The sequence below is a fragment of the Melampsora larici-populina genome (assembly GCF_000204055.1).
Source record: "Melampsora larici-populina 98AG31 unplaced genomic scaffold MELLAscaffold_10, whole genome shotgun sequence".
Lineage (NCBI taxonomy): Eukaryota > Fungi > Basidiomycota > Pucciniomycetes > Pucciniales > Melampsoraceae > Melampsora > Melampsora laricis-populina.
In genome coordinates this window covers 252,647-275,774 of record NW_006768774.1, presented here as the reverse complement: position 1 = coordinate 275,774, position 23,128 = coordinate 252,647, and the positions used below count along the sequence as shown (strand labels likewise).

Genomic DNA, 23,128 nt, shown 5'->3' with positions numbered 1-23,128 from the left:
TATGAAGGTATTAACGACTTCCCCTGATTCATGTCCAGATGAAGAGTCAAGAGCTGTGTTAAAGATGCTGAAAGCGAGATTGATGAAGAAGTATTCAAATGACGAAGAGGTTCAGGCTGAGGATTAGAACATGGAACTATCTTTTCTCTTAGACTTGGGAATTTATTTCATTCTATTCATGTTGATCTAATTCACCTTATCTATGTTCTACACTAGATTTGACTGATCTTTGTTTGTTTATTGTGGTCACTGAAATAAAAGAAATTCTCAAGTGTCTTGCCATAACAAATTTGCATACCAGAGACATTGGGTCAATTGATGAGATTATATTTTATGAAATGAAATAGAAAAAGAAACATAACAGAATCGATTGAGATCGAAACATAACGTGAATTTCTTGTCTAATTCCCTCCAGTCCCCCTCTTAATCCACATTGAAATTTTGAGATCTTCCATCAGACGTAGGTGTTGATCGCGACTTCGTAGCTCTGATGTTGTGTTGTAATATTCAGCAAGAGTGTATGAGATTTGAGGATCAAGACAATTGGGATGTATCTCAAGCCCATGTTTTGTGCGATAGTCAATGGTGACTTGATCCAACTCGCCACGGTCTTCCACCACCATGTTATGAAGGATGATGCAACATAAAATCACTTTGGTCATTTCCTTCAGACTCCAAAGACGACATGGTTGACTCAGGATATGCCAGCGCGCTTGAAGCACCCCAAAAGCACGCTCAATGTCTTTTCTTAGTGCTTCCTGGCACTCTGAAAAATACTTACTTGCTTTGTCTAAAGGTCGTTGTATCGACTTGATGAGGACTGGCCAAGCAGGATAGATCCCATCTGCCAGATAATATCCACGAGTGTATTGATTGCCATTCACCTCAAAGTGGACTCTGTCTTCAGAACCTACTCCATACGAGTTCAAGAGAGTAGAAAAGGTCAGATACTTGCTACCTGATATAACAGCCAAAAATCTTACCATTAATAAAGGAATCAAACAGTGGGCTGTTATGTAAAACATTGATATCATTGAGGGCTCCTGGCGTTCCAAAGAAGGCATGCCAGATACATAGATTCTTTGAAGCAACTGCCTCCAGTATTACTGAGGTCCCCTTCTCTTTCCCCTCGTACTGACCAGCCCATGCTTGAGGGCAGTTCTTCCATAGCCAATGCATGCCATCTATACTCCCTTTACATCCGGGGAAGCCTCTCATCTTGTTTTCTTTTAGTATGTTCTCAAGCTCTTCAGAGTTTGGGGGTCTTAGGTATTCCGCTGAATAGAGGTCGATTATATCGCGTACAAAATGTTTCAAAGATTCTATTGCAGTACTTTCACCAATTTTCAAGTAATCATCTAACCCATCGGCAGCCATTCCATAAGCCAGTTGTCTCAGCGCAGCGGTCATCTTCTGGGTTGTTGAGTGTCCTAGTTTCAGACAGCAATCCTATATGGCATAGATGTTCAACTGTTGAATCCAACATTAATGATAGTTTTGGAAAAACTTACGCGACGTTGTATCCAGTATTTGTTGTGTCCCTGCAGGTCGGCAGCCAGTCGTCCAAAAAGTTCTGGACTCATTCGGAATCTCCTTTCAAATAGATGTTGAGGATACAATGGTGAGTCTTGAAAGTAGTCGCGTTGAAGTTGTTGGTCAGCAGCAATCCGGTCGTGTTGAATAGTTTCACGTGTGTTCTTTTGTTGGGTTGTTGATGACTCCTTTATCAGTGCCATGATCAGCTCATCGTACTCGTGATTCAGTTCTTCATTGATTAATTTCACGTGCTGTTCTAAAATGGCACTCGCGTCCATGTTGCAATAAGATATACAGACTTTGAAAAGGTGAAGTTCGCACCAAATTTAAAAGCAAACGGTTGTGCACCCAGTCTTTAAGTCTGGATTAGCTAGGGTTAATCCTAGCTTTACAGACAACGATTGCGGGAATTTGGGTTAGTTTAGCTGACCCCGGCTAAAGATCTGTAACTCTAGCCCCGCTAACCCAAGATTTAACCCAAACGATTGGAGATGCTCTGAGGAGTGAAGACTTTCCGAAGCCGGGCAATGACAAGAAGATATAGTGAGACCCGCATAACCCCATGCTTCCATAGCCATACTGGCTGTACATATGTGTACTCCTTACAGTGACCTTCGATTCATTGTTTCCCTGTCCTAGAAGCTTTTTGTCTAGTCTCGACCTCGTTGCATCTATTTCTTCCTATTTCTTGACCCTTGTTTCCGCATTCTTACAGTCTGATGTTCCTGACAAGCTAGATATGATCGCTTTCAGTTGCCTTTCTGTTCTGATCTTCATTCTTGCTTTCCTTGACTCTTGTTTTTGTTCCTATGATCTCGTGTCCGGTTCCTGTGGTCATGTTCTGAAACTTTAAGAATGTCGCGCGCCAGTCAATGAGCTCGAAAGACTACTCGCAACCCAGTAACCTGCAATCAATCATCCAAAGTGAGAATGTATTGGAGTGCAGCAATGCTTTTCCAAAGGCTGTATTTCGAAGACTTCCTTGAGCCATGCTGGAAATGCGAGTTGAGAGTGAGATGATGAACGCAGTTTGAGAGTAGTGTTGAAGGTGAAACGGTTGATCGAGTTGAAAAAAGATAGAGCTTTGATCAATTTTAATTCTGAAGTTGAACTCAGCAAGACTTCATCAACAAACTGAACACATTCACTTCACAATTCATCCTCAATCCAAGAAACCAACTATGTAAACCTCTTCTCCAAAAGACCAAATCATACTCATCAATGCAATTGATCATCAACTTCAAGTCTGACATCAACAAATATAAGAGGATTGACCCAAAACATGATCTGAGAGTGATTCAAAACACCACATCTCAAACTTAAAGTAACAAAACAAACTTATCCAGCATCCTTAATAACATCAAAAGGTGGTACATTATACCCCAAGGCTTGTGCTAATCTAATGTCACAGAAGATCACGTACATTATTTGATACATTGACCGAAGCAAGAAGGATATGTAATCCATTCGTATTTCGGGAAGGGAGTAAGTTAGGTAAAAGGGACGGAATTTGCTTCCGCTGTTTATCCCTCAAATCCTACCCTGTAAGAATTCCTGGTCTCTTCAAGTTATCCATGAGACCAGGAAACCCTTTTGTGGTGTGGGGATAGCTCTCAAGGTGGTGGAACTCGAGTGGGTAACATTTTCTTCATTTGTTTTCTGCACTATGAGTTCTACGTCTCGCGCTGCGCGCATCTGTTTCTTTACTCTTGTTTCCGTACTCAGATTGTTACAGTCTGGTGTTCCTCCCGGCCTAGATATGATCACTTTCAGTTGCACGGTTGTTTCGATCTCTCCTTTCGTGCTTCCTTGCCTCCAGTTTATGTTCCTATGATCACATGTCCCTGTGGTCATCTTCTGTGATTTCAAGAATGTCGCTCGTGATGCGATGTGCTTGAGCTTATATAGACAACGCGCCCCTCAGTGACCTGCAATTGATTGTCAATGAGCGAGAATGCAGCTGTTGATGTGCCATTTGGTGCCGTTTAGTACGTGTTGATGCTTTCGGGGTAGAGTACCAAATTTCACTTGTTGGTGATCCATGGTTTTTTTCTCAAGGGATGTTCTCTTGTTGTGAAGCAATTTTTCTAGAGATTGGAAAATGTCTAGAATACAACGTAATTTTCAAAATTACCTCTTACAGGCTTGCTTGCTTCTCCTAAACAGGCACTTTAATTTTGTTGGTTGACGCAATGAGTGCATAGAGTGAGAGTCCCTGTGGAAGTTGGTTGCGCGACCCGGGGTCGAGTAAACATGGTTGTTTATGATACTTTCTCCCAAATAGGTGCATTGGTTTTGTCTATCGGAATGAATGGGATACCACCGAACACTTTGAGTCACATACTTGTTTCGAGTAGGGGTGTCTCCCATTTAATAAAAATCATTTATTAAAAATCAGAAAAGTGGTAGTGAATGGAAAGAGCAGGGTCAATGATCATTGCTACAGTATTCAGCCTGATTTACTGCTCGTTCATATCCTTACAGTCAACTTACCCTTGATATGATGCTCGATTCTGGGATGTTGCAAGAGATCAAACCCTTGTTCTACAACCAGATAGTCACGTCGACATCATCATGATCAGTAGGGTCTCGGCTGAACCAGTCGTGGAGGTCTCGTGAATGTTCTGGAGCGGTGTCTAATGGCGCAAGAATGCTTCGGACCCGTCTTTGTTAATCTTCTTTCGTGAAGAGACAATGTTTTCATATGCATCTCGAGTCAAGAGATTCATAAGAACCCCAGTCAGCTATCCCTTATTGCTCACTGTCATCCAACTTTAACATCAGCTTTCAACAATCCAACGTCAAAAACCCAATTGTCTCCTTTCTAAAACCCAGAACAATATTAACATGCGTTTCTCACAATTAGTAATTGCCGCTGTCCTAGCTGGTCAGTTAACCCATAACATCTGTTATATACTTTATTTTTTTCTTGATACTAACCTCCTGGTCCAATTCTACAGTCGCAATCTCTGCCACCCCCGCTCAAAAGGACTTGAGGTGAGTAAAGTCTTCGTGTTCTTACATACTTAGATGATGTCCTAATGCGCTATACAATCAATAACAGTGCCAGTGATGCAGCATTGCAAAGACGATCTACTGCGGGCAACTTATTCGAAAGGAGCCGGTAAGTTCAGGCTCTATTAGCATCCACCATCCTAGAACTCGTTGTACCTCCACCTACCTTGACTTGCTGACTGTTATGAATGTGATTTTTCTTTTCGAAGCTCTCACAATAGCAAATGCGGGGCCTGTGACCCTTCTGAATGCATTGACAATCCACAATGCAAAGCTGACGGATGCTGTCGACCCCGAAGTGAAAGACGAGCTACGGCAGACCCGATATTTGAAAAGAAACCGTCAGTGAAGCTCAACGGAACATATGCTATTCTCAGTTTGCGATTACTGATGTGAATGCGGTCTTCCTTTTGACAGGTCTGGCGGAGATAAATGCGCGACCTGTGACAGTTCTGAATGCAAGTCCGTTTCATCAGGATGTGTAAATTTGGGCTGTTGTCATCCCAGACATGGTGTGCCATGAACTGAATGAACGGAAACCGCATTTCAGAATACCATCGCAAAGAGATGAAGTAAATTTACACCTACCTGCTGTTCATTTGCTCTCAGCATTAAGAGCCTTGTGTCTAGTTGTTTTCGTATTCTTACAGTCTGATATTCTTCACAAGCTAGATATGATCCATCTCAGTTGCACTCTTGTTCTGGTTTCTTCATTCTTACTTCCTCGACTCTTGTTTTTGTTCCTACGATATCATGTTCCTGTGGTCATCTTCTGCAATTCCAACATTGTCACCCACGATCCAATGAGGTTGAGCTTATACAACGCGCACGCGACTACCCTGCAATCGATCGTTAACAAATGAGATTATACCGAAGTGCAGTGAGACGCTTCTCACTCCGAGTTCTACTGATTACAAAAGGAAACGACTCGGGCCACACTCATCTTTGCTACGGCCACACTTCACGTGACTTGGCTACACATACATACAAGTATTCCGTATTAGAATTTTAGTATTAACCACACTACATGTAACTGTGCATATTTTTTTCTTTGATAATCAAAGGATTGGGAAACGAGCGGGAAGAGTGAGGTGGAAAAGGGATGATTTAAATGTAATCGTTGAACAGTCATGTTTGATCAGGTTTGATCATGATCGCTCAATGCATTGTATATCGAGTTGGTTACAATGAATTGTTTCCGTGATGCGAGACAGTAGGTAACAAGAGACCTTGAGGAAGGTTATTGGAAAGTCAATTTGAGTTGGATGGTATGGGAGTGAGGCAGGGAATCAAACGCTTAGTCAAGACCACCAATTAGTTTGCTGAGTTTTTCACATCACCCAAGGATTTCTCAGGAATAGAAGACTTTAAAGATTTAGACTGGATCAAAGTGATCATATGATTGTTTTTAATTGCACATGTTCACGGAGGCCTCTTTGAGGGCGCGGCGAACGCGCTTGTGAGGGGCTTTGTTAAGCTTACATAGTGAAACACAAGTTCATATCTTGAGTAAGTAGTTGGTAAACAGTAAAAATCAAGCTTGGGGTCGATTTGCAGACTCCTGCAATTTAAGTCGATGGCGATTGTGAGCATAATCCAGCATTATTACGCTGATGAACTTCCGGATTAGATTCTTCAAGAGTTTGTAATTGTTATTCAAGCATTTCAGCTTCCATGAAATAATCATGTCAAGCGTTCACCGTATGTCCAATTAATGTTTTAGAGATGGTGGTGGTGGTAATGGCTGTGTTGGTTCTCCCTGAATCATTGATCTGGAATGTGAATTTGAAGGCTAGTAAATACATGTATGTAGTATGTGTAGCCAAGTCATGTGAAGTGTGGCCGTAGCAAAGATGAGTGTGGCCCGAGTCGTTTCCTTTACAAAATATCATCACGAGTATTGGTTTTCGGTTTCTTGGGAAGCTGTCTCTACTATTTTTAGACCTACTGCTACTATGTACTGGTTCTCTATATTGAACTCAAAAGACGCTCAAAAGAGATAATATTTAGAAATTGATTGTAGATCTCGTCACCTTTCTTTGGCATTTGCTCACTTGCAAAGTTGAGAGGTAAGTTAAATCGTTCATCAAACCATGAAGACTTCAATAATTTTTATTTTCTCATTTCCTTCCATGTACAGCCGTATTCATGATTGATGAACATTCGAAAGAAAAACTTTTTGATAATCACAGCAAAGATCATTAATCACCACAGTTTTTTGCTGTGATTATTCAAATAATTTTTTCAAAACATTTGAAAAGTTTTTTTAAGTGTTCATCAACCATGAATACGGCGGTAATAGTCACAATCTTTACAAACAAATTCAATGAGAAGCCAAACCTATCTGACTTGATGATAGTTATGCTAAACTAAAATTACAAAAACGTACTAAATACTTGGAATTTTTGCTATAAATTAAGAATGGTATATATATACATATATATGTTGTGACTCGGTCTGCAAAAAAGAAGAAATTTCCGCATTTGATTTCCAAAAACTTTTAAATCAATCGCAATTAAGAACGAAAGAGATGAGAATCAAAAATCGACTTATAATCTAAAAAAGAAGCTTGATTATGATTCATCTTCTTCATCCGGTTTAATTGCATACCTCTTGACACTTTCTTTCATAAGTTTTTCCAACTACAAAAAATCAAAAAAAAGGAAAAATCAATCGGTCAAAAAATTCAATCCAAGAGAACCCTCTTCAATGAAAAATGAAGAAAAGAAACTCACCGCATTCGCCAATTTAACATAATTACTACCTTCTGCATTATAAGTTCTACAATTCTCAAAAATCAAATTCAAATCACTCAAAAAATCATCCAGGTTTAAATAAGTATTAGATTCTAATTTGATTTCAATAGATTCTAAATCCATTGGTTTCAAAATAACCGTATAATAATCTGTGACTTCTTCTGCATTCACTGGTTTTGAAAATGGCCATGCATGATGTGAGTTTTGTAAATCGGTTAAGATGTGTCGCATCGCATTATAAGATGGTGGTCGGGTTGGTCTTCTTGTTCTGAAAAGAAAAGAAAAAAACGAAATCCGATTTTTTTGGTCTAGGGTTGGTCAATTTATAAACTTCAGAGCGATTGAGATTCAAACGTACAATCTGTCCATTTCAGGTGTCCAACCTGATTCTTTCAATCCTGGTACTTCACTTGGGTCTATAGGTTTAAACCCTGGTGTTTTGAAAACTTCTAAACCTTTATGTACTACATGAGATTGTGAAACTAATTTGATTTTACTTTGAATTGCCTTGAATAAAATAAAATAAAATCGATCAGTTAATTGAAAATTGATCGAAAGTTTCAAAGAAATTGATCTATCGACTTACTTGTTTTTGTTTTGCTAAAATCGTGGGTAATTCAAGATATATAATTCTAGGTAAAATTGCACACTATAATTACAACAAAATCAAAAAACATCAAAACTCTATAATTCAAATATGTGAAATATGAAAAACCTTACATGCATAATTGTACCACCTTCATAATCTTTAATATATCCAGCCCAAACAGATCTTTCGATTCCCACATGTTTCGAAAACCCTTGTTTTTTAAAATATCCAATCGCATAATTATCAGCATAAGTTAAGAAATGTTTACAAAGTGTAGTATTCTTAATATGATCTTTTAAATGATTCATCAAATGAGATCCATAACCTTTAACTTGTTCAGTAGAAGTGATCGCACAAAACACAATCTCAGCAAACCCTCTACTTTCAAATGCTCTATAGGTGATCCCTCCAACGACTTCTAAACCTCTCTTGACGATCGCTAATGAATAATGATCTCTTGAAAACACTAATCTTGAAATATATTCTCTTGGCATCTTAGGTAATTGTCTTTGAAATAAATCTTTTAAACCGGTTAAGATGATAGATGAATCTGGTAATTTATCATTCGTCACCACTACAAATCTGATGATGTTTTGTTCTTCTTCTAAGACGGCTGGTCTTGGTAATGGCATCGGTTCAAGTTGATCTATTTCATCTGTTGTGTTGGTGTTGGTGTTGATGTTTAAAGTAGAATGAGTGGTTGAATTTGAATTTGTTTCTGATTTGATGTTGGTTTGTGGAGTGTTATCCAATTTGATTCGTTTGTTTGAGTTCATCCTGAATGTTAAATGCTGAATGCTGAATGCTGAGTAGAATGCTGATGATAGAATTCTTGAAGTGGTGGTGTGTTTTGAATTTCAACCTGTCAATCGGACAAAGCCCCGTCTGCGGTATTGATTCATACGATCACGGGGCCAGATAGTATCCGCGGATAGTTCGATCAACTCACGTATTGAGAAGACCAGGCGAGATTCACCAAGTCTTCCAAGAAACAATTCAAAGCAAATATGGATGAACTCAAAAAATTAAAAGTGTAAGTCTTCAATCTCAACTATCTCAAATTATAAACCAGCGGGAACCTATCTCTAATGAATTCATATCTTTTACAAAACTCACATCAAAAGTCCACAATTAAAGGTAAATCTATCTCAGCCCATCAAGTTCAATCCAATTGTACTTATCAATCCATGTTTCACTTTTTAGGAATTACTTAAAAATGAAGGATTGGCGATTACTGGAAAGAAAGATGAGCTCATTAAACGTTTATTCGATCGTCAATCTCAATCAAATCAATCAAAATCAAAATCACCATCTCCAGTACCAAACAATGATACTCAAAATTTGACAAATGAGGATACCCAAGATTCAACAAATAAGGATACTCAAGATGATTCAACACCAGCCAAGGACTCTCAAGATCTCACAACGAATAATATTCAAGATCCTCCAAATAACAATGTTCAAGACACGTCAACTAACAATATTGGAGATCATTCAACTAACAATATTGGAGATCATTCAACTAAAAATGGCCAACATCCATCAACTAACGATGAACAAGATGACTTGCCACCCACAAAGCGTCCAAGACTCTCAAACGAAAACCCACCACCACGACCTCAAACCCACGAAGACGAAATGAACCTAGATCTAGACCTAGAAGCAGAACCAGAAGATCCTAACCAACCAATTCAAACCAATTCAAATCGAACCAAATCAGATTTATACTTAGATACGATCAATAGAGATATGTTAGACTTTGATTTCGAACGACTTTGTTCAGTAACCTTGTCAAACATCAATATCTATGCTTGTTTAGTTTGTGGTAAATATTTTCAAGGTCGTAGTAAGATCAGTCCTGCTTATGCACATAGTATTGGATCGGATCATCATGTGTTTATTAACTTGTTATCTGAAAAGGTAAGCTTGATCTGATGTTTTTTAGAAAAGCTTGATCTTATACTTATTCAGTTTTAATTGGTTTAGGTTTATGTTTTACCTGATGGATATGAAGTTTCAGATCCATCTTTAGATGATATCAAGTACTTATTGAATCCTACTTTTACACCCGAGTTTTTAAATCGATTAGATACAGGATTATATCCTGTAGCATATGATTTACAAGGAATTAGTTATTTACCAGGATTTGTAGGATTAAACAATATCAAAGCCAATGATTATCTAAATGTGATTGTTCAAATCTTATCACATGTGACTCCATTACGAGATTATTTGATCTGTAGAAAACCAACCTCAAACGATACTGAATTAGTTAAAAGGTTTGGAACTTTAATGAGAAAATTATGGAATCCAAAAGCATTTAAATCACAAGTTAGTCCACATGAATTTGGACAAGAAGTTAGTAAACGATCTAATCGAAAATTCAAACTTACAGAACAAGCTGATCCATTAGAATTCTTAGGTTGGTTATTAAATACGTTACATTTAGACTTAGGTGGACATCAAAAGAAACCGATGAAAAAGAAACACATGAAATTAAAAAATGAAGGAAATCCTCAAGAATCAGATCAGATGATCAAAAAAGTAGAAGAAGAAAAAGATGAACCAAGTAGTATTATAGATGCAGCTTTTAGAGGAGAAGTTAGGATTGAAGAACATGATATTTTAGCTAGACCAGATACAGGAGAGAAAGGATTAAAACCGATTTTCGATCTAGGAGCTGAAGTTCGAACGATTCAAACCCCATTTTTATTTTTAACAATCGATTTACCACCACCACCTGTATTTCAAGACACGATCGAAAAAAATATAATACCTCAAATCGGATTAAATGAAGTTTTGATGAAGTATGATGGAAAGAAAACGATTGAGATCAATGGGAAATTAAAACGGTTTAAGATCTTAGGTTTACCTCCATTTTTGATTTTACATTTCAAACGATTTACTTCGAATAATTTTATTGAAGAAAAGAATCCGACGATTGTCAATTTCCATACAAAAGGTATCGATCTAAGTCCATACTATGAACCTAAACCCAAAGAAAAAGAAAAAGAAGTAGATGAACCAATTGAACGACTTTATGATTTATTAGCCAATGTGACTTATTCATCAACAGCCGGAACAGCTAAAGAAGATTCGCAATGGAAAGTACAAGTTCATACTAGAAGTGTGAATGAAAAACAAGAAGAAGAATTAAAGGCAAATTCATTAAAACCAAATGAAGAGAAATGGTTTCAAATTCAAGATTTGATTGTAGAAGAGATCAATAGACAGATGGTCTTCCTAGGTGAAAGTTATATTCAAGTTTGGGAAAGAAGAAGTGATAAGATTGAATCTAGTTTAAAGTTTAAAGATTCTTTAAAATGATGGTTTCTTTTCTTTTTTAAAAAAAGTATAATTGTTGTGAAAATTTCGTGTGTTTTTTAGTTTATTGACTTCTTTGAAATCATACATTAAAATTGGAATTGATCATGCGTTGAAAATAATTGAAGGAAAGATAAAGATTCATTTACTAGAGTTTCATATGATGATTTTCAATAGTCTTAGTTAAATTGGATTTATTTCCTTAAAGTAATGAGAAATCCAAAATTAGGAGACACATTCTATCTAAACCATCTTTTCAATCTAGGTACTTCAAAATGAATTCATCTTGAAATCATATTTCCTTTGGTACAATTTTTTTTCAACAAACACAGATAATGACCCGGATTCAGAAAGATCTGGGACCTCTGTGTATCAGAGCCAGAGGAGTGCTCTTCATCTCACTAAAGTTTTGTTGTGAATCAAGAAAGTGAGATTCAAGAAAGTATGATGTTCACCACTTTTTGTTTTATGTAATCCTTCTTCTGCTTGCTATGATTGAATTTTCTCTATCTCTTAAAAAGATTAGAGTCAAATGAAAAATTTGGCACTTTTTGTGATACTCTAATCATATTATGACCAGAGAAAATATGCATAATTGACAGCTGGCTGCACATTGTGCTCAACTTTTCATACTTCCTATTCAGTGGGTGATTAAAAAGCTACAGTTTTTTCAAAAAAAAACGATTTTTTTAAAAACAATTATAAATAGAAAAACATATTTACTTTGACATACATTTTGACAAGATCAGAAAGGGAAAAGAATGTTTGACAAGAAAAAGCTTGGGGCTTGATACAAGTATAATCCTTTGCAGAAGCTCCTGTTTCTCCATGGACATGACAAAAAGGAAAGATCATAACAACAAGAAACAACATCAAAACCTGGTATAGCCAAACCACATTTGTATCTACTCATCAATAGAGGAATCTCGAGTCAGTCTTGGGCACAATATTTTCATAGATATCAGGAACAAGTTTACAATGATCTCATTTTTGGAATGATATAGATTCTCAAGAGGAAAATCTTGATGGGAATTTTATTTTAAACTTGTATTTTGAGCGAATCAATCAAGAGCCATAAATCGTCAAAGTTTTACTGGGATGCAGATGCTATTGAGTTTCAGAGGATGACCACAGGGACATGAGATCATAGGAACAAAAACCAAGGTCCAGGAAGCAAGAATGAAGATACCAGAACAGGAAAGCAACTGAAAGGGATCATATCTATGTATCTGGAGGTACATTGAAAGTAAGAATAAATCGACGCGCGAGATCTCAACCAGACACAGAGCTCTTAGTGCAAAAAAACAAATCAACAGAAGGTAGGCGTAACCTTAGACCATCTGTTTACACAAGTATACGATTCTATGCAATTGTGGTTTCCGTTCATTCAGTTCATGGCACACCATTTCGGGGATGACAACAGCCCAAGTCTATACATCCTGATGAAATGGACAAGCATTCAGAGCTGTCACAGGTCGTGCATTTATCTCCGCCAGACCTTTTGAAAGGAAGACCACATTCACAACGGTGAGCAAATCGAGGTTCAGGGTTAGATTAGGGGTATGATCATTCAGCCTCAACTTACGGTTTCTTTTCAAATACTGGGTTTGTCGTAGATCGTCTTTGCATGAGCGAATCAGTGGCACTGTGATCGATTGTATAACCAATTAGGACACGAGCTGATTATATGAAAACACAAATACCACTCACGCTACATCCTTTTGGTTGGGGATGGCAGAGATTGTGACTGTAGAAGAGGACAGAGCGGTTAGTGAAAAGGAAGGTGTAAATTATATATCAGGGATCATGCGCGGACTGACCAGCTAGGATAGCAGCAATGGCTAATTTGAAGAAAAGCATGATGTAGGTCAATGTGGAGAGGAACGACACAAGTTGGTTTGTAGGGTGGAAGGAAATGATGGGTCAGTTGACTGAGGTTTTTATAGATTGTCTCCAGAAGAACCTATCAAAAAGATTTTTACGAAAGAAAAAATGCCACACCAACGCCACAAGTACCCACTTGGAGTCCGAGCCATGTCCTATCGTTGCTTTACCCCTCGATACACTTCAAAATACTAACTAGCTAGGCCCTCATAGTATATATGAGAGTGCCAAGGCTGAGGGTTTTGGTGGAGGCGGAAGGAGGAGGGCTGACGCACAAGAGTAAGTATGTAACGTGACTATGAACCACAAAAGAAGGATGGTACAAGTGACGCGACCTTTTCGTGGAAAACATTTGCGCAATGGTCGCATTCCGACCATTTTCGTCCAACCTGTTTTTTTGTGGGGAACAAGCACAATTAGATCAGGCGAATGGAAGAAGAAGAAAATTGTATGAATGTGGTTTGAGAAATTGAGGTGCTCGTTTTTGATCTAAAGCAAAACAGATCATACATAATTCCAGTTTAAGATCTGATCAAATCATGCACACAAGCCCCAAGAACTTGAAGTACATGATCAACTGCAAGAATTGGCAACTTTCATGTCTCCAAGTCATTTTTGCTTAGTTTCAACAATCACATATCCTACCCAGCATGAGAGAGCGCGTTCGACTGATATCGGATATAAATAATGGTTCTATATAATCTCCAAGCCCAATTTCATCATCTACAAGTCCATTTTGTGTCTCTTTGAAAAACCTTTTGAAAAAACCAAGCTTTTTTCGTTCACTTTCACATTCTACAAGTTATGGAAAATTGGGTTTTGAAAGCTCAAGAAAGAGAATTAAATTGGGTAGGTGGATATATTGTTTTTATTTGATTGAGCAAAAACATCAAGATTAGATGACGTTCAACAAGACCACACAAATAAAGAAAAAAACAATATAAAACAATTGTGTAAGAAGTGGGATTGCGAGGTCAAAAGAATTGATATATTTGATGAAATCTTGATAATTTTTAATATGAGTAAAGGGGATCAGGAATGCGGGATGATGATGCTAATAATCTAGACAATTAGATCAAGATAAATCCAATAGAATTATCATACCACAACAAAAGAAAGTCCCAGATTCAACTTCCTTCAGCTCGAATGAAAGCCGTTCAAAGCTTTGAGCTGAACTTGAAAACCCCTGTTGGATTACTCAAATAATCGGTTCACAACACTGAAGGCATAAGAGTACGTAGACCCTTTGCGTAAAAATCCAATCTGAATATAAATTCGATTCAATCAAATGTCCAGATAAGCCAGAGATAATCCATTCCATTGACTTTCTTGGATTTCTTCATTCTTACTTCCTTGAGTTCGTTAGTAAGCTGCGATAGGTACTCAATAAAGTGAGAATGGGTCTTGTACATTCGTCTTAAATTTAGTAAGATGTCCAAGAGTGATTCGTGGTACATACTCGTTATTCCGTTTAATCTATGGAATGTAGATGTAGTGTATATGATTTGAAGAAGAGGTGGTACAATCTGTTTAATATTAAAGAGATCTAGAATAAAATCAAACCCATATCTGAATTTGTATAACGAAAAAAAGACAAGTTTCAACAAGTTTTACAACCATCAAGTTTGATAGGTTCATTTGATGTATCATTTTTAGGAGAAGGTAAAGGACCGGTAGGATTACTGATAGGTTGAATGGATTGAAGATAAGCTTGTTTACGTTGTTGATCTTCGAATTCAGCATCTCTTAAGATTTGTTCATTTCGTTTTCTTACTCTTTCATCATCTCTTAATACTCCTTGATACATTGCCTAGATTGATGGGTTTAACTTGATCAAATCAGTTACTTTATTGATGTTTCTGTTGAGATTGAATGATTTCGATTTACCTCTCGTTCTGATAGTTGTAGGAAATGAACTCCCCATACTGTCATACCAGTGATAGCAGCTGTACCAACGAGAGTGAATTTAGCAAGTCTCGACATGTATTGAATCTTGAGATGGACAGAGAGGTGGTTTGATGAGATTTGATGGAAAGTAGTTCAAAGAGATGAGGAAAGGCTCATCGGTGAATTCTGGAAACAGAACAGATCCAGAATGAAAGGTGTGAAAGATGAAGAGTTAAAGATGTCACAGAATGAATGCTGAAGCTAGATAGCATGTCACAAGGATGTACTTCTTCGCGTCCCTCAGTCAGTCAGTCAGTCAGTCAGTCAGATGCTGTTGACCAATACCCAATTCTAAAAAACTGATTAACCAAAACCCACCAGAAAGTAAACAAAAAAAAAACAAGACACAATAGTTCATCAAAGAAACCAATCAAACGAATGAACACTTGAAAAAGAAACCTTTATCAATCTGCTCAAAACACTCAGCTTTAGCTTCACAATCACAAGACAAGAAATTATCAATTCGATCAACTTATCATCCAAACTTGAGCAATAGTCTCATTCATTCGAATTCAGGAGACGATGACAGGTGAAATGCTTTTTCTCCTTTCGATGCCCAAATTCCCCAACCTCAACAACCTAATCAGAATCAAGATTGACTAACTTTTTTCGATCCTAAAATCAATAATTCAAAACAGACGTCTATTCAGGATATAATTACGATACCTTTCCATCTCAAAGTCAAACAGATCAACAAAGAGATCAAACAGATCAACCCACCCAAGATTATGATTTAGATAATTCCAATTCAATCACACAAGAAGATTGTTGGCAAGTGATTTCAGCGTTTTTTAATGAACGAAATTTAGTTAGTCAACAGATTTCTTCATTTGATGGATTTGTTAATACGACCATGCAAGAATTAGTAGATGAAACAGGTTCATTGATTTTAGAACAATCAATGCAATATACTGATAAAGCTGGTGATTTAACTGTAAGTTTACCAAATCCACTTTTTGAACCACTTTTTCGTACTGATTGGTTTGATGATTCATTTTTTTAGAAACGATATGAAATTAGTTTTGGTCAAATTTATTTATCACGTCCTACCATGACCGAATCAGATGGAACAGTTTCACCCATGTTTCCAAACGAAGCTCGTCTACGAAATCTGACGTGGGTTAAACTACCTTAAAAACCAAAACCTCTTTGGGCTCTCTTCTATGCCCCCTTTTGTTCCCAGCTACCGTTGAAGATATATATCCTTTCATATATACTTATATACACAGATATTCTGCTCCATTGTATGTGGATATGAGTAAATCGAATAAAGTGGCAACGGGCGAATTTGATGAAGTCACGGGGGAACCGATTTATATTTCGGATGATGATGATAATCCAGATAAAAATTCATCTCAAATTTACATTGGAAAGGTCAATTTGAATTTTGAAGAACAATGATGATTGATCTATAAGATGTTTATTCAACTCTTCTTTTTTATTTGATTTTTTTAGGTTCCTATCATGCTTCGTTCTGAGTTTTGTATCTTGGATAAACTTGATGACCGAGGATTGTATGATTTGAATGAATGTCCATTTGATCAGGTAAGTTGGATCCTAAAAACCCAACTATCTTCAATTAGGAGTATGAGTACCATTTTCTAAGCTTACCCTATTCTTTTTGTTCTCATTGGGTTTTAGGGAGGATACTTTGTGATCAACGGATCTGAAAAAGTCCTAATCGCACAAGAACGTATGGCAGCTAATCATGTCTATGTATTTGCTAAAGCAGCACCATCACCGATTTCGTTCCTTAGTGAAATTAGAAGTGCAGTAGAAAAAGGTAGTAAGACAGTCAGTACGATGCAAGTGAAGATGTTTGGTGGTCATAAAGCTGAAAAAGCTGTGAGTATCCATTCAGATTCATATTTCTTCAATTCAGCTTACTAAGACGTGGATTTTTTTTGGATCGTGTGATAGGGTGGAGGTGCAACGATCAAAACTACTTTACCTTATATTCGTAACGATATTCCGATCGTGGTGGTCTTCCGAGCCTTGGGTATCATTCCTGATAAGGATATCCTTGATCATATATGTTATGATCGTAATGATATCGATATGTTTGAGATGTTGAAACCGTGTTTGGAAGATTCCTTCCCTATTCAAGAACAAGAGGTGAGTGATCAATATTCAAAAAGGTTATCCCAAACTTTTACACCAGAAGCTCAATCTGACCGAAAACAAATCATTAGGTAGCACTTGATTTTATTGGTAGAAGAGGAACAGCCACCGGTCTATCACGTGAAAAAAGATTGAAATATGCAGAAGAGATTCTACAAAAGGAAATGTTACCACATATTTCAATGTCTGAAGGACAACAAGGTAAAAAAGCGTATTTCTTTGGTTATATGGTACATAGATTATTATTAGCTGCATTAGAAAGACGAGATTTAGATGATCGAGATCATTTTGGCAAGAAACGTTTGGATCTTGCTGGACCATTGTTGGCTGGATTGTTTAGGATGTTATTTAGGAAATTAACAAAGGATGTTTATAGACATCTTCAAAAGGTATGTCGAGTTTCATTTCTTAGTGCATTTCTTTTGCATCTATTACTCCGTACCATAAAAAATTGACATACTCTCGTTCGATTTGATGCGTAGTGTGTCGAGATGCAAAAACCATTCAATTTGAACACTGCTGTTAAATCCAACACGATCACCAATGGTTTGAAGTATTCATTAGCGACAGGTAATTGGGGAGATCAGAAAAAAGCTATGCAAGCACGTGCAGGAGTTTCACAAGTATTAAATCGATATACCTTTGCATCCACTTTATCACATCTTAGAAGATGTAATACACCTATCGGACGAGATGGAAAGATTGCAAAACCTAGACAACTTCATAATTCACATTGGGGTATGGTATGTCCAGCAGAAACACCTGAAGGTCAAGCATGTGGTTTAGTTAAGAATTTAGCATTGATGTCGTATATTTCAGTGGGTTCACCTTCAGCTCCGATTGTAGAATTTTTGGAAGAATGGGGGATGGAAAGTTTAGATGAATTTTCAGCTGATATGGCAACCGGGACCAAAGTCTTTGTGAATGGAGTATGGCAAGGTGTACATCGTTCACCAGCCGAGCTTTTGGATACGATTAAACGATTAAGAAGATGTGGTGATATCGAACCTGAAGTTTCAGTTGTAAGAGATGTACGAGAAAGAGAATTAAGAGTGTTTACAGATGGAGGACGAGTTTGTAGACCATTATTTATTGTTGAAAATCAACAATTGTTATTAACAAAAGATCACGTGGAATGGTTAAGTAATGGGTATGTAACAGGGACTGAAGATCCGAATGGGATCGTACCAGAAGATGAAGGACAACCTTTCGGATGGAGTCAATTAGTAGCCAAAGGAATCGTAGAATATTTAGATGCAGAAGAAGAAGAAACTGTGATGATTTGTATGACACCTGAAGATTTAGAACAATCTAGAGAATATCAAGAAACCGGTCAAGTACCAAAAGAAGTCTTTGATCCTGCTGCTAGATTGAAAGGAAACACTAGTATGTATTCACATACTTGGACTCATTGTGAAATTCATCCTGCTATGATTTTAGGAATCTGTGCTTCGATTATCCCTTTCCCTGATCATAACCAGGTAAGGGTTTTTTTCTATCTTTTCTCAGGCTTGATTATGTTTACTAATGAGGATCTGATTGATTTTGCTAGTCGCCTCGTAATACATATCAGTCAGCCATGGGTAAACAAGCTATGGGTGTTTATTTAACCAATTTCAGAATGAGAATGGATACGATGGCGAATATATTATATTATCCACAAAAACCATTAGCAACCACTAGATCGATGGAATATTTAAGATTCCGAGAATTACCAGCTGGACAAAATGCGATTGTAGCGATTCTTTGTTATTCAGGTTATAATCAAGAAGATTCAGTGATCATGAATCAATCTTCAATCGACAGAGGACTTTTTAGATCATTTTATTATAGATCGTATATGGATCAAGAAAAGAAAGCAGGTGCATTACAAATGGAAGAATTTGAAAAACCATCTAGAGAGAATACTTTAAGATTGAAACATGGTACATATGAAAAACTTGATGACGATGGGATCATCACACCTGGCACTCGAGTTTCTGGTGATGATATCATAATTGGTAAAACTGCGCCTATTCCACCTGATAGTGAAGAATTAGGACAAAGAATGAAAACTCATACTAAACGAGATGTTTCGATGCCATTGAAATCAACTGAAAATGGAATCATAGATCAAGTCTTAATTACGACTAATCAAGATGGATTAAAGTTTGTCAAAGTTAGAATCAGATCTACAAGAATTCCAGAAACAGGAGATAAGTTTGCATCTAGACATGGACAGAAAGGTACAGTAGGAATCTTATATAGACAAGAAGATATGCCATTCACATCCGAAGGAATTTGTCCCGATATTATTATTAATCCTCATGCGATTCCATCTAGAATGACCATTGGGCATTTAGTTGAATGTTTATTAAGTAAAGTTTCAACTATAACTGGAAATGAAGGTGATGCCACTCCATTTAGTGAAGTGACAGTAGAAGCGATCTCATCTTTACTTAAAGACAATGGATATCAATCTAGAGGTTTAGAAATCATGTATAATGGTCATACAGGTCGAAAACTTAGAGCTCAATGTTATCTGGGTCCTACTTATTATCAAAGATTGAAACATATGGTGAATGATAAAATTCATTCTAGAGCTAGAGGTCCTGTACAAATCTTAACAAGACAACCCGTTGAAGGTAGAAGTAGAGATGGTGGACTTCGATTTGGTGAAATGGAGGTTTGTTTGTGTTTCATTTTTTTCATATTCGATTTCTTTCTTTATTTCTTCATTTGAGAAAAAAAAAAACATAGATTGATGGGTTTTTTTATTTGGATGGATTTTTCTTTTCTTTTAGAGAGATTGTATGATCTCTCATGGAATTGCCGGGTTTTTGAAAGAAAGAATGTTTGATGTGAGCGATGCTTATAGAGTGCACGTTTGTGATATGTAAGTGTTTTTTCTTTTTTGGTAATTGGTTTGAATTAAATCTGATCAAGTTTTTTTGGGGTGGATATGGTATCTTATAGATGTGGGATGGTAGCTATTGCGAATTTGAAAAAACAATCATTTGAATGTAGAGCTTGTAGAAATAAAACAGCGAGTTGAGTGATTTGTTTTCTTAAGACAATTCGAGTCTTTTTTTCAAGATAACATTAATTACATAAGAGATGATCATCTTTACTGAACTTTTCTTTTTTTTTTTCTTTAGTTTCTCAAGTTTATATTCCTTATGCTGCTAAATTATTATTTCAAGAATTACAATCTATGAATATAGCTAGTAGGTAAGTCATCCGAAAGAAAAACAACTCTTCTTATTTTTTCTTTTTCTTTATAGTGTTTTTGATCTTTTCACGTCTTCTTTTGATCATTGATTTCTTTTTTATTCTTTTCTTAGGTTTGTATTTGAAAGTGCAGGTGAAAATATAGTACGTGGAGATATGGTAATTTAATTTGAATTTCTTTTTTTGATAAATGTAAGACAAAAGACCAAAAAAATACCAAAAAATAAAAAGAGATGCGTGTTTGTGTGTGTTAGTTAATTAGTTCTTTGGTAGTGTGTGTAAGATGATGTTTCAATTTGTTAGTAATCTTTTTTTTTCATCAAATAAAGAAGTTTTTAGTCAATAGGTTGTATAAAAACAAAAAATAAATGGAAATGAATGAATGAGTGTAGTGAAGATTAATTAATTTCAATAGACTGACTGAGAGCTTTAATTGATCTTGATGGTGATCATTTTGTATTTGAGATTTGAGTGAAGAATTAAATTTAAATTAATTTTGATGACATCACATTTGCTGCTGGAAGTTTGGATTGAAGTGAGACTGAGTAATCAATATTGAGTGCTCAATTCGGTTTGTTATGCTTATCGCATTTTGTATAGTAAAAAATGATAAAACTTTTTTATCATTTTGTCTGAACATGCGGGCAGGAGATTTACCTACCTTTGCTATATCAGAAATTCTCTAATGTTCCGTTTATCAGGGAGTAGTCTTTCTCTTTCATCTTTTTCAAATAAAATATTTAATGTAAAGATCGCAACAAACTCATGAAACAACAATTAGTGAGTTTGCTTGATGATAGAAAATAACTATAACATCTGAAATTTTTAGGTTCTCTATAGATCGTTAGATTCACAAATGGTACCTTTGAGACTCAGAAAAATTGTATATCAAAAGTGGTTGATTTATAAAAATTTACTTCGAAAATATGTAAATGTCATCAATACGGATGTTGTGTGAGGGATTGAGTTCTTATGGGAATTCTTCAAGTTTGAGACTTGCCTTGTTGTTCAAATTGAAAGTTTATTCATTTCCCTCTTACCTCGTCGCTTGGGGTATCCAGAAAGATCAAATAAATTGAATCTCATATCTTCTTTCCAACCCTTGATTTCAGATCATTCACAACCCCTGTCGTTGCAGCATGGTTTAGTCGCAAATCGTCGTAGCAACGGCCACCCTCATGGCCCATGGGTAACGGGCGAGTTTCCTAAAGTCCAAGTCGACCCGTTCCGCGTCCTTGCTTTTTCCGCTCGTGGCGCATGGTTTTCGTGCTGGTTGAGGTCAACTGTTGGTTAACCTGCCTGTCAACCTACTTCATAGCACGTACAAGACTAAAAGGCTTCTGTTCAGTGAAGTCTTCTCTACGACTTGATCTACAGCTCTCCTGGTCACGCTCTAAGTTTCTCATCCAACGTTCAACAAAGCCAAAGCTCTCTTCCGATAAAAAATCCTTTCATTCTCTTTCAAGCCGCACCATTCACCATGCTCTTCCAATCTCATCATATGATATTCATTTTTACGTATATCACACAAATTGCTTTAGCACAAAACAACCCAACAATTCAATGTAAAGGTGGATTTACTACAAATATGACTGAAGCAAGGTGCGATGATAAGGACCTTTCAGAATATATTTGCCCAACATCCCAGTGTGGAAACAATGGTAAGTTGTGATCTTTTTGTTTTGATTATAATCTTTTTCCTAACTCGAGTTTGTTAACCTTTCTTTGAAATTGTATCATGTCAACATCATATCTATAGGTCATCTTTGGGTACAAATGGTTGGTTGTCTCCACAATGGAGTGATTGGATCTGGAATAAGCAATCAACAGTGTTCAAGTTATCATTTTGAAAAAGTGAATGATTACGGTCAGTCTTCAATCTAACTTGGTGATCTTTCTCAGAAATCACTTTGATTGAAGTTCAATCCTTCTCAAATGTAAAAAAACCATCTTACAGGATGCACAAACCCAGGGGGTGAATGGTATTCTTGCCCTTATAAAATTGATAATGTTCCCTTCATCAGTCAGTCATGTCTCTTGTTTTTCTCATTGCCTTATCATGTATTAACCATCTACCTTGTTTGAATTTGGATTTCCCTAAGCAGCATGTTCAAACTGCACCATGCCAAAGGCCACAGGTGTGGGACCTTGAGTAAAAAAGCAGTATCCACATCTGAAATTCCAAAAATTGTACATTCATAGATTTCTACACCTCTTTTTTCCATCTCATGTTGTATCACATATGGTTTGAAAATCACCCAAACACTTTCCAAGCACAGATCATGAGATAATTAAATATCTTGTTGGTAACTGGGGAATGGGCGTCTTCAATCTTGGCTCTAGATGCAAGGTATCATGCAAGGTATCTGGGTTCACGCTTAGTGGCCACACAGGCAAGATTCATTAGCATCATATCAAGCTTGAGAAAAAAATAGACATAAGAATGGAAAGCAGATGAACTTAAAAAAACAGAAGTTCTGAGGGTGGTTTCCATGTCCAAAACCCCCCCTACATTGATTGAAATTCCATTCCAGCAACTATTAAAATTTTTTATCTTTGACTCAACGCCATTGCACTCGAAGACACTTCCTGATAAAGGGGTCTAATGTTGTTGGCCTTGTGTGGCAGGAGAGTCAAATCCCTGACAAAGCTGTGGCAAGGCCTCAGTATACAAGCCTGATTCAACAAGGCACACAATTGGAATTGTGTCTATGAGGTAGAGAGAGAGGGAGCATAGGAGTAGACA

The 23,128-nt window shown here is 36.8% G+C and overlaps 6 protein-coding genes across 6 annotated transcripts; 4 read left to right on the top strand and 2 right to left on the bottom strand.

Moving 5' to 3' along the window:
- Positions 1-4,383: 4,383 nt before the first annotated feature.
- MELLADRAFT_124394 (uncharacterized protein) lies at positions 4,384-5,074 on the top strand (the record flags this gene model as incomplete). The annotated part of the gene is made up of 5 exons (XM_007407914.1): positions 4,384-4,423; positions 4,497-4,533; positions 4,601-4,660; positions 4,761-4,892; positions 4,969-5,074. 5 exons carry the CDS (start codon positions 4,384-4,386, stop codon positions 5,072-5,074), a joined length of 375 nt encoding a protein of 124 aa, XP_007407976.1.
- A 2,146-nt stretch (positions 5,075-7,220) lies between these two features.
- MELLADRAFT_34734 (uncharacterized protein) lies at positions 7,221-8,528 on the bottom strand (the record flags this gene model as incomplete). The annotated part of the gene is made up of 4 exons (XM_007407665.1): positions 7,221-7,575; positions 7,666-7,814; positions 7,894-7,956; positions 8,028-8,528. 4 exons carry the CDS (start codon positions 8,526-8,528, stop codon positions 7,221-7,223), a joined length of 1,068 nt encoding a protein of 355 aa, XP_007407727.1.
- Positions 8,529-8,903: 375 nt separating this feature from the next.
- On the top strand, positions 8,904-11,223 carry MELLADRAFT_84272 (uncharacterized protein; the record flags this gene model as incomplete). Its single annotated transcript, XM_007407915.1, has 4 exons — positions 8,904-8,929; positions 9,021-9,033; positions 9,100-9,816; positions 9,883-11,223. The coding sequence occupies 4 exons, from the start codon at positions 8,904-8,906 to the stop codon at positions 11,221-11,223; spliced, it is 2,097 nt and encodes a 698-aa protein (XP_007407977.1).
- A 1,389-nt stretch (positions 11,224-12,612) lies between these two features.
- Positions 12,613-13,080, bottom strand: MELLADRAFT_124392 (uncharacterized protein; the record flags this gene model as incomplete). Its single annotated transcript, XM_007407664.1, has 4 exons — positions 12,613-12,718; positions 12,806-12,865; positions 12,931-12,967; positions 13,041-13,080. 4 exons carry the CDS (start codon positions 13,078-13,080, stop codon positions 12,613-12,615), a joined length of 243 nt encoding a protein of 80 aa, XP_007407726.1.
- A 2,272-nt stretch (positions 13,081-15,352) lies between these two features.
- Positions 15,353-20,753, top strand: MELLADRAFT_47615 (uncharacterized protein; the record flags this gene model as incomplete). Its single annotated transcript, XM_007407916.1, has 14 exons — positions 15,353-15,580; positions 15,690-15,985; positions 16,055-16,167; positions 16,281-16,425; positions 16,507-16,596; positions 16,693-16,896; positions 16,972-17,166; positions 17,244-17,561; positions 17,655-18,653; positions 18,725-19,837; positions 19,956-20,047; positions 20,128-20,201; positions 20,310-20,382; positions 20,496-20,753. 14 exons carry the CDS (start codon positions 15,574-15,576, stop codon positions 20,548-20,550), a joined length of 3,774 nt encoding a protein of 1,257 aa, XP_007407978.1.
- Positions 20,754-21,862: 1,109 nt separating this feature from the next.
- On the top strand, positions 21,863-22,534 carry MELLADRAFT_104560 (uncharacterized protein; the record flags this gene model as incomplete). The annotated part of the gene is made up of 4 exons (XM_007407917.1): positions 21,863-22,043; positions 22,142-22,249; positions 22,340-22,405; positions 22,488-22,534. The coding sequence occupies 4 exons, from the start codon at positions 21,863-21,865 to the stop codon at positions 22,532-22,534; spliced, it is 402 nt and encodes a 133-aa protein (XP_007407979.1).
- Positions 22,535-23,128: the final 594 nt, after the last annotated feature.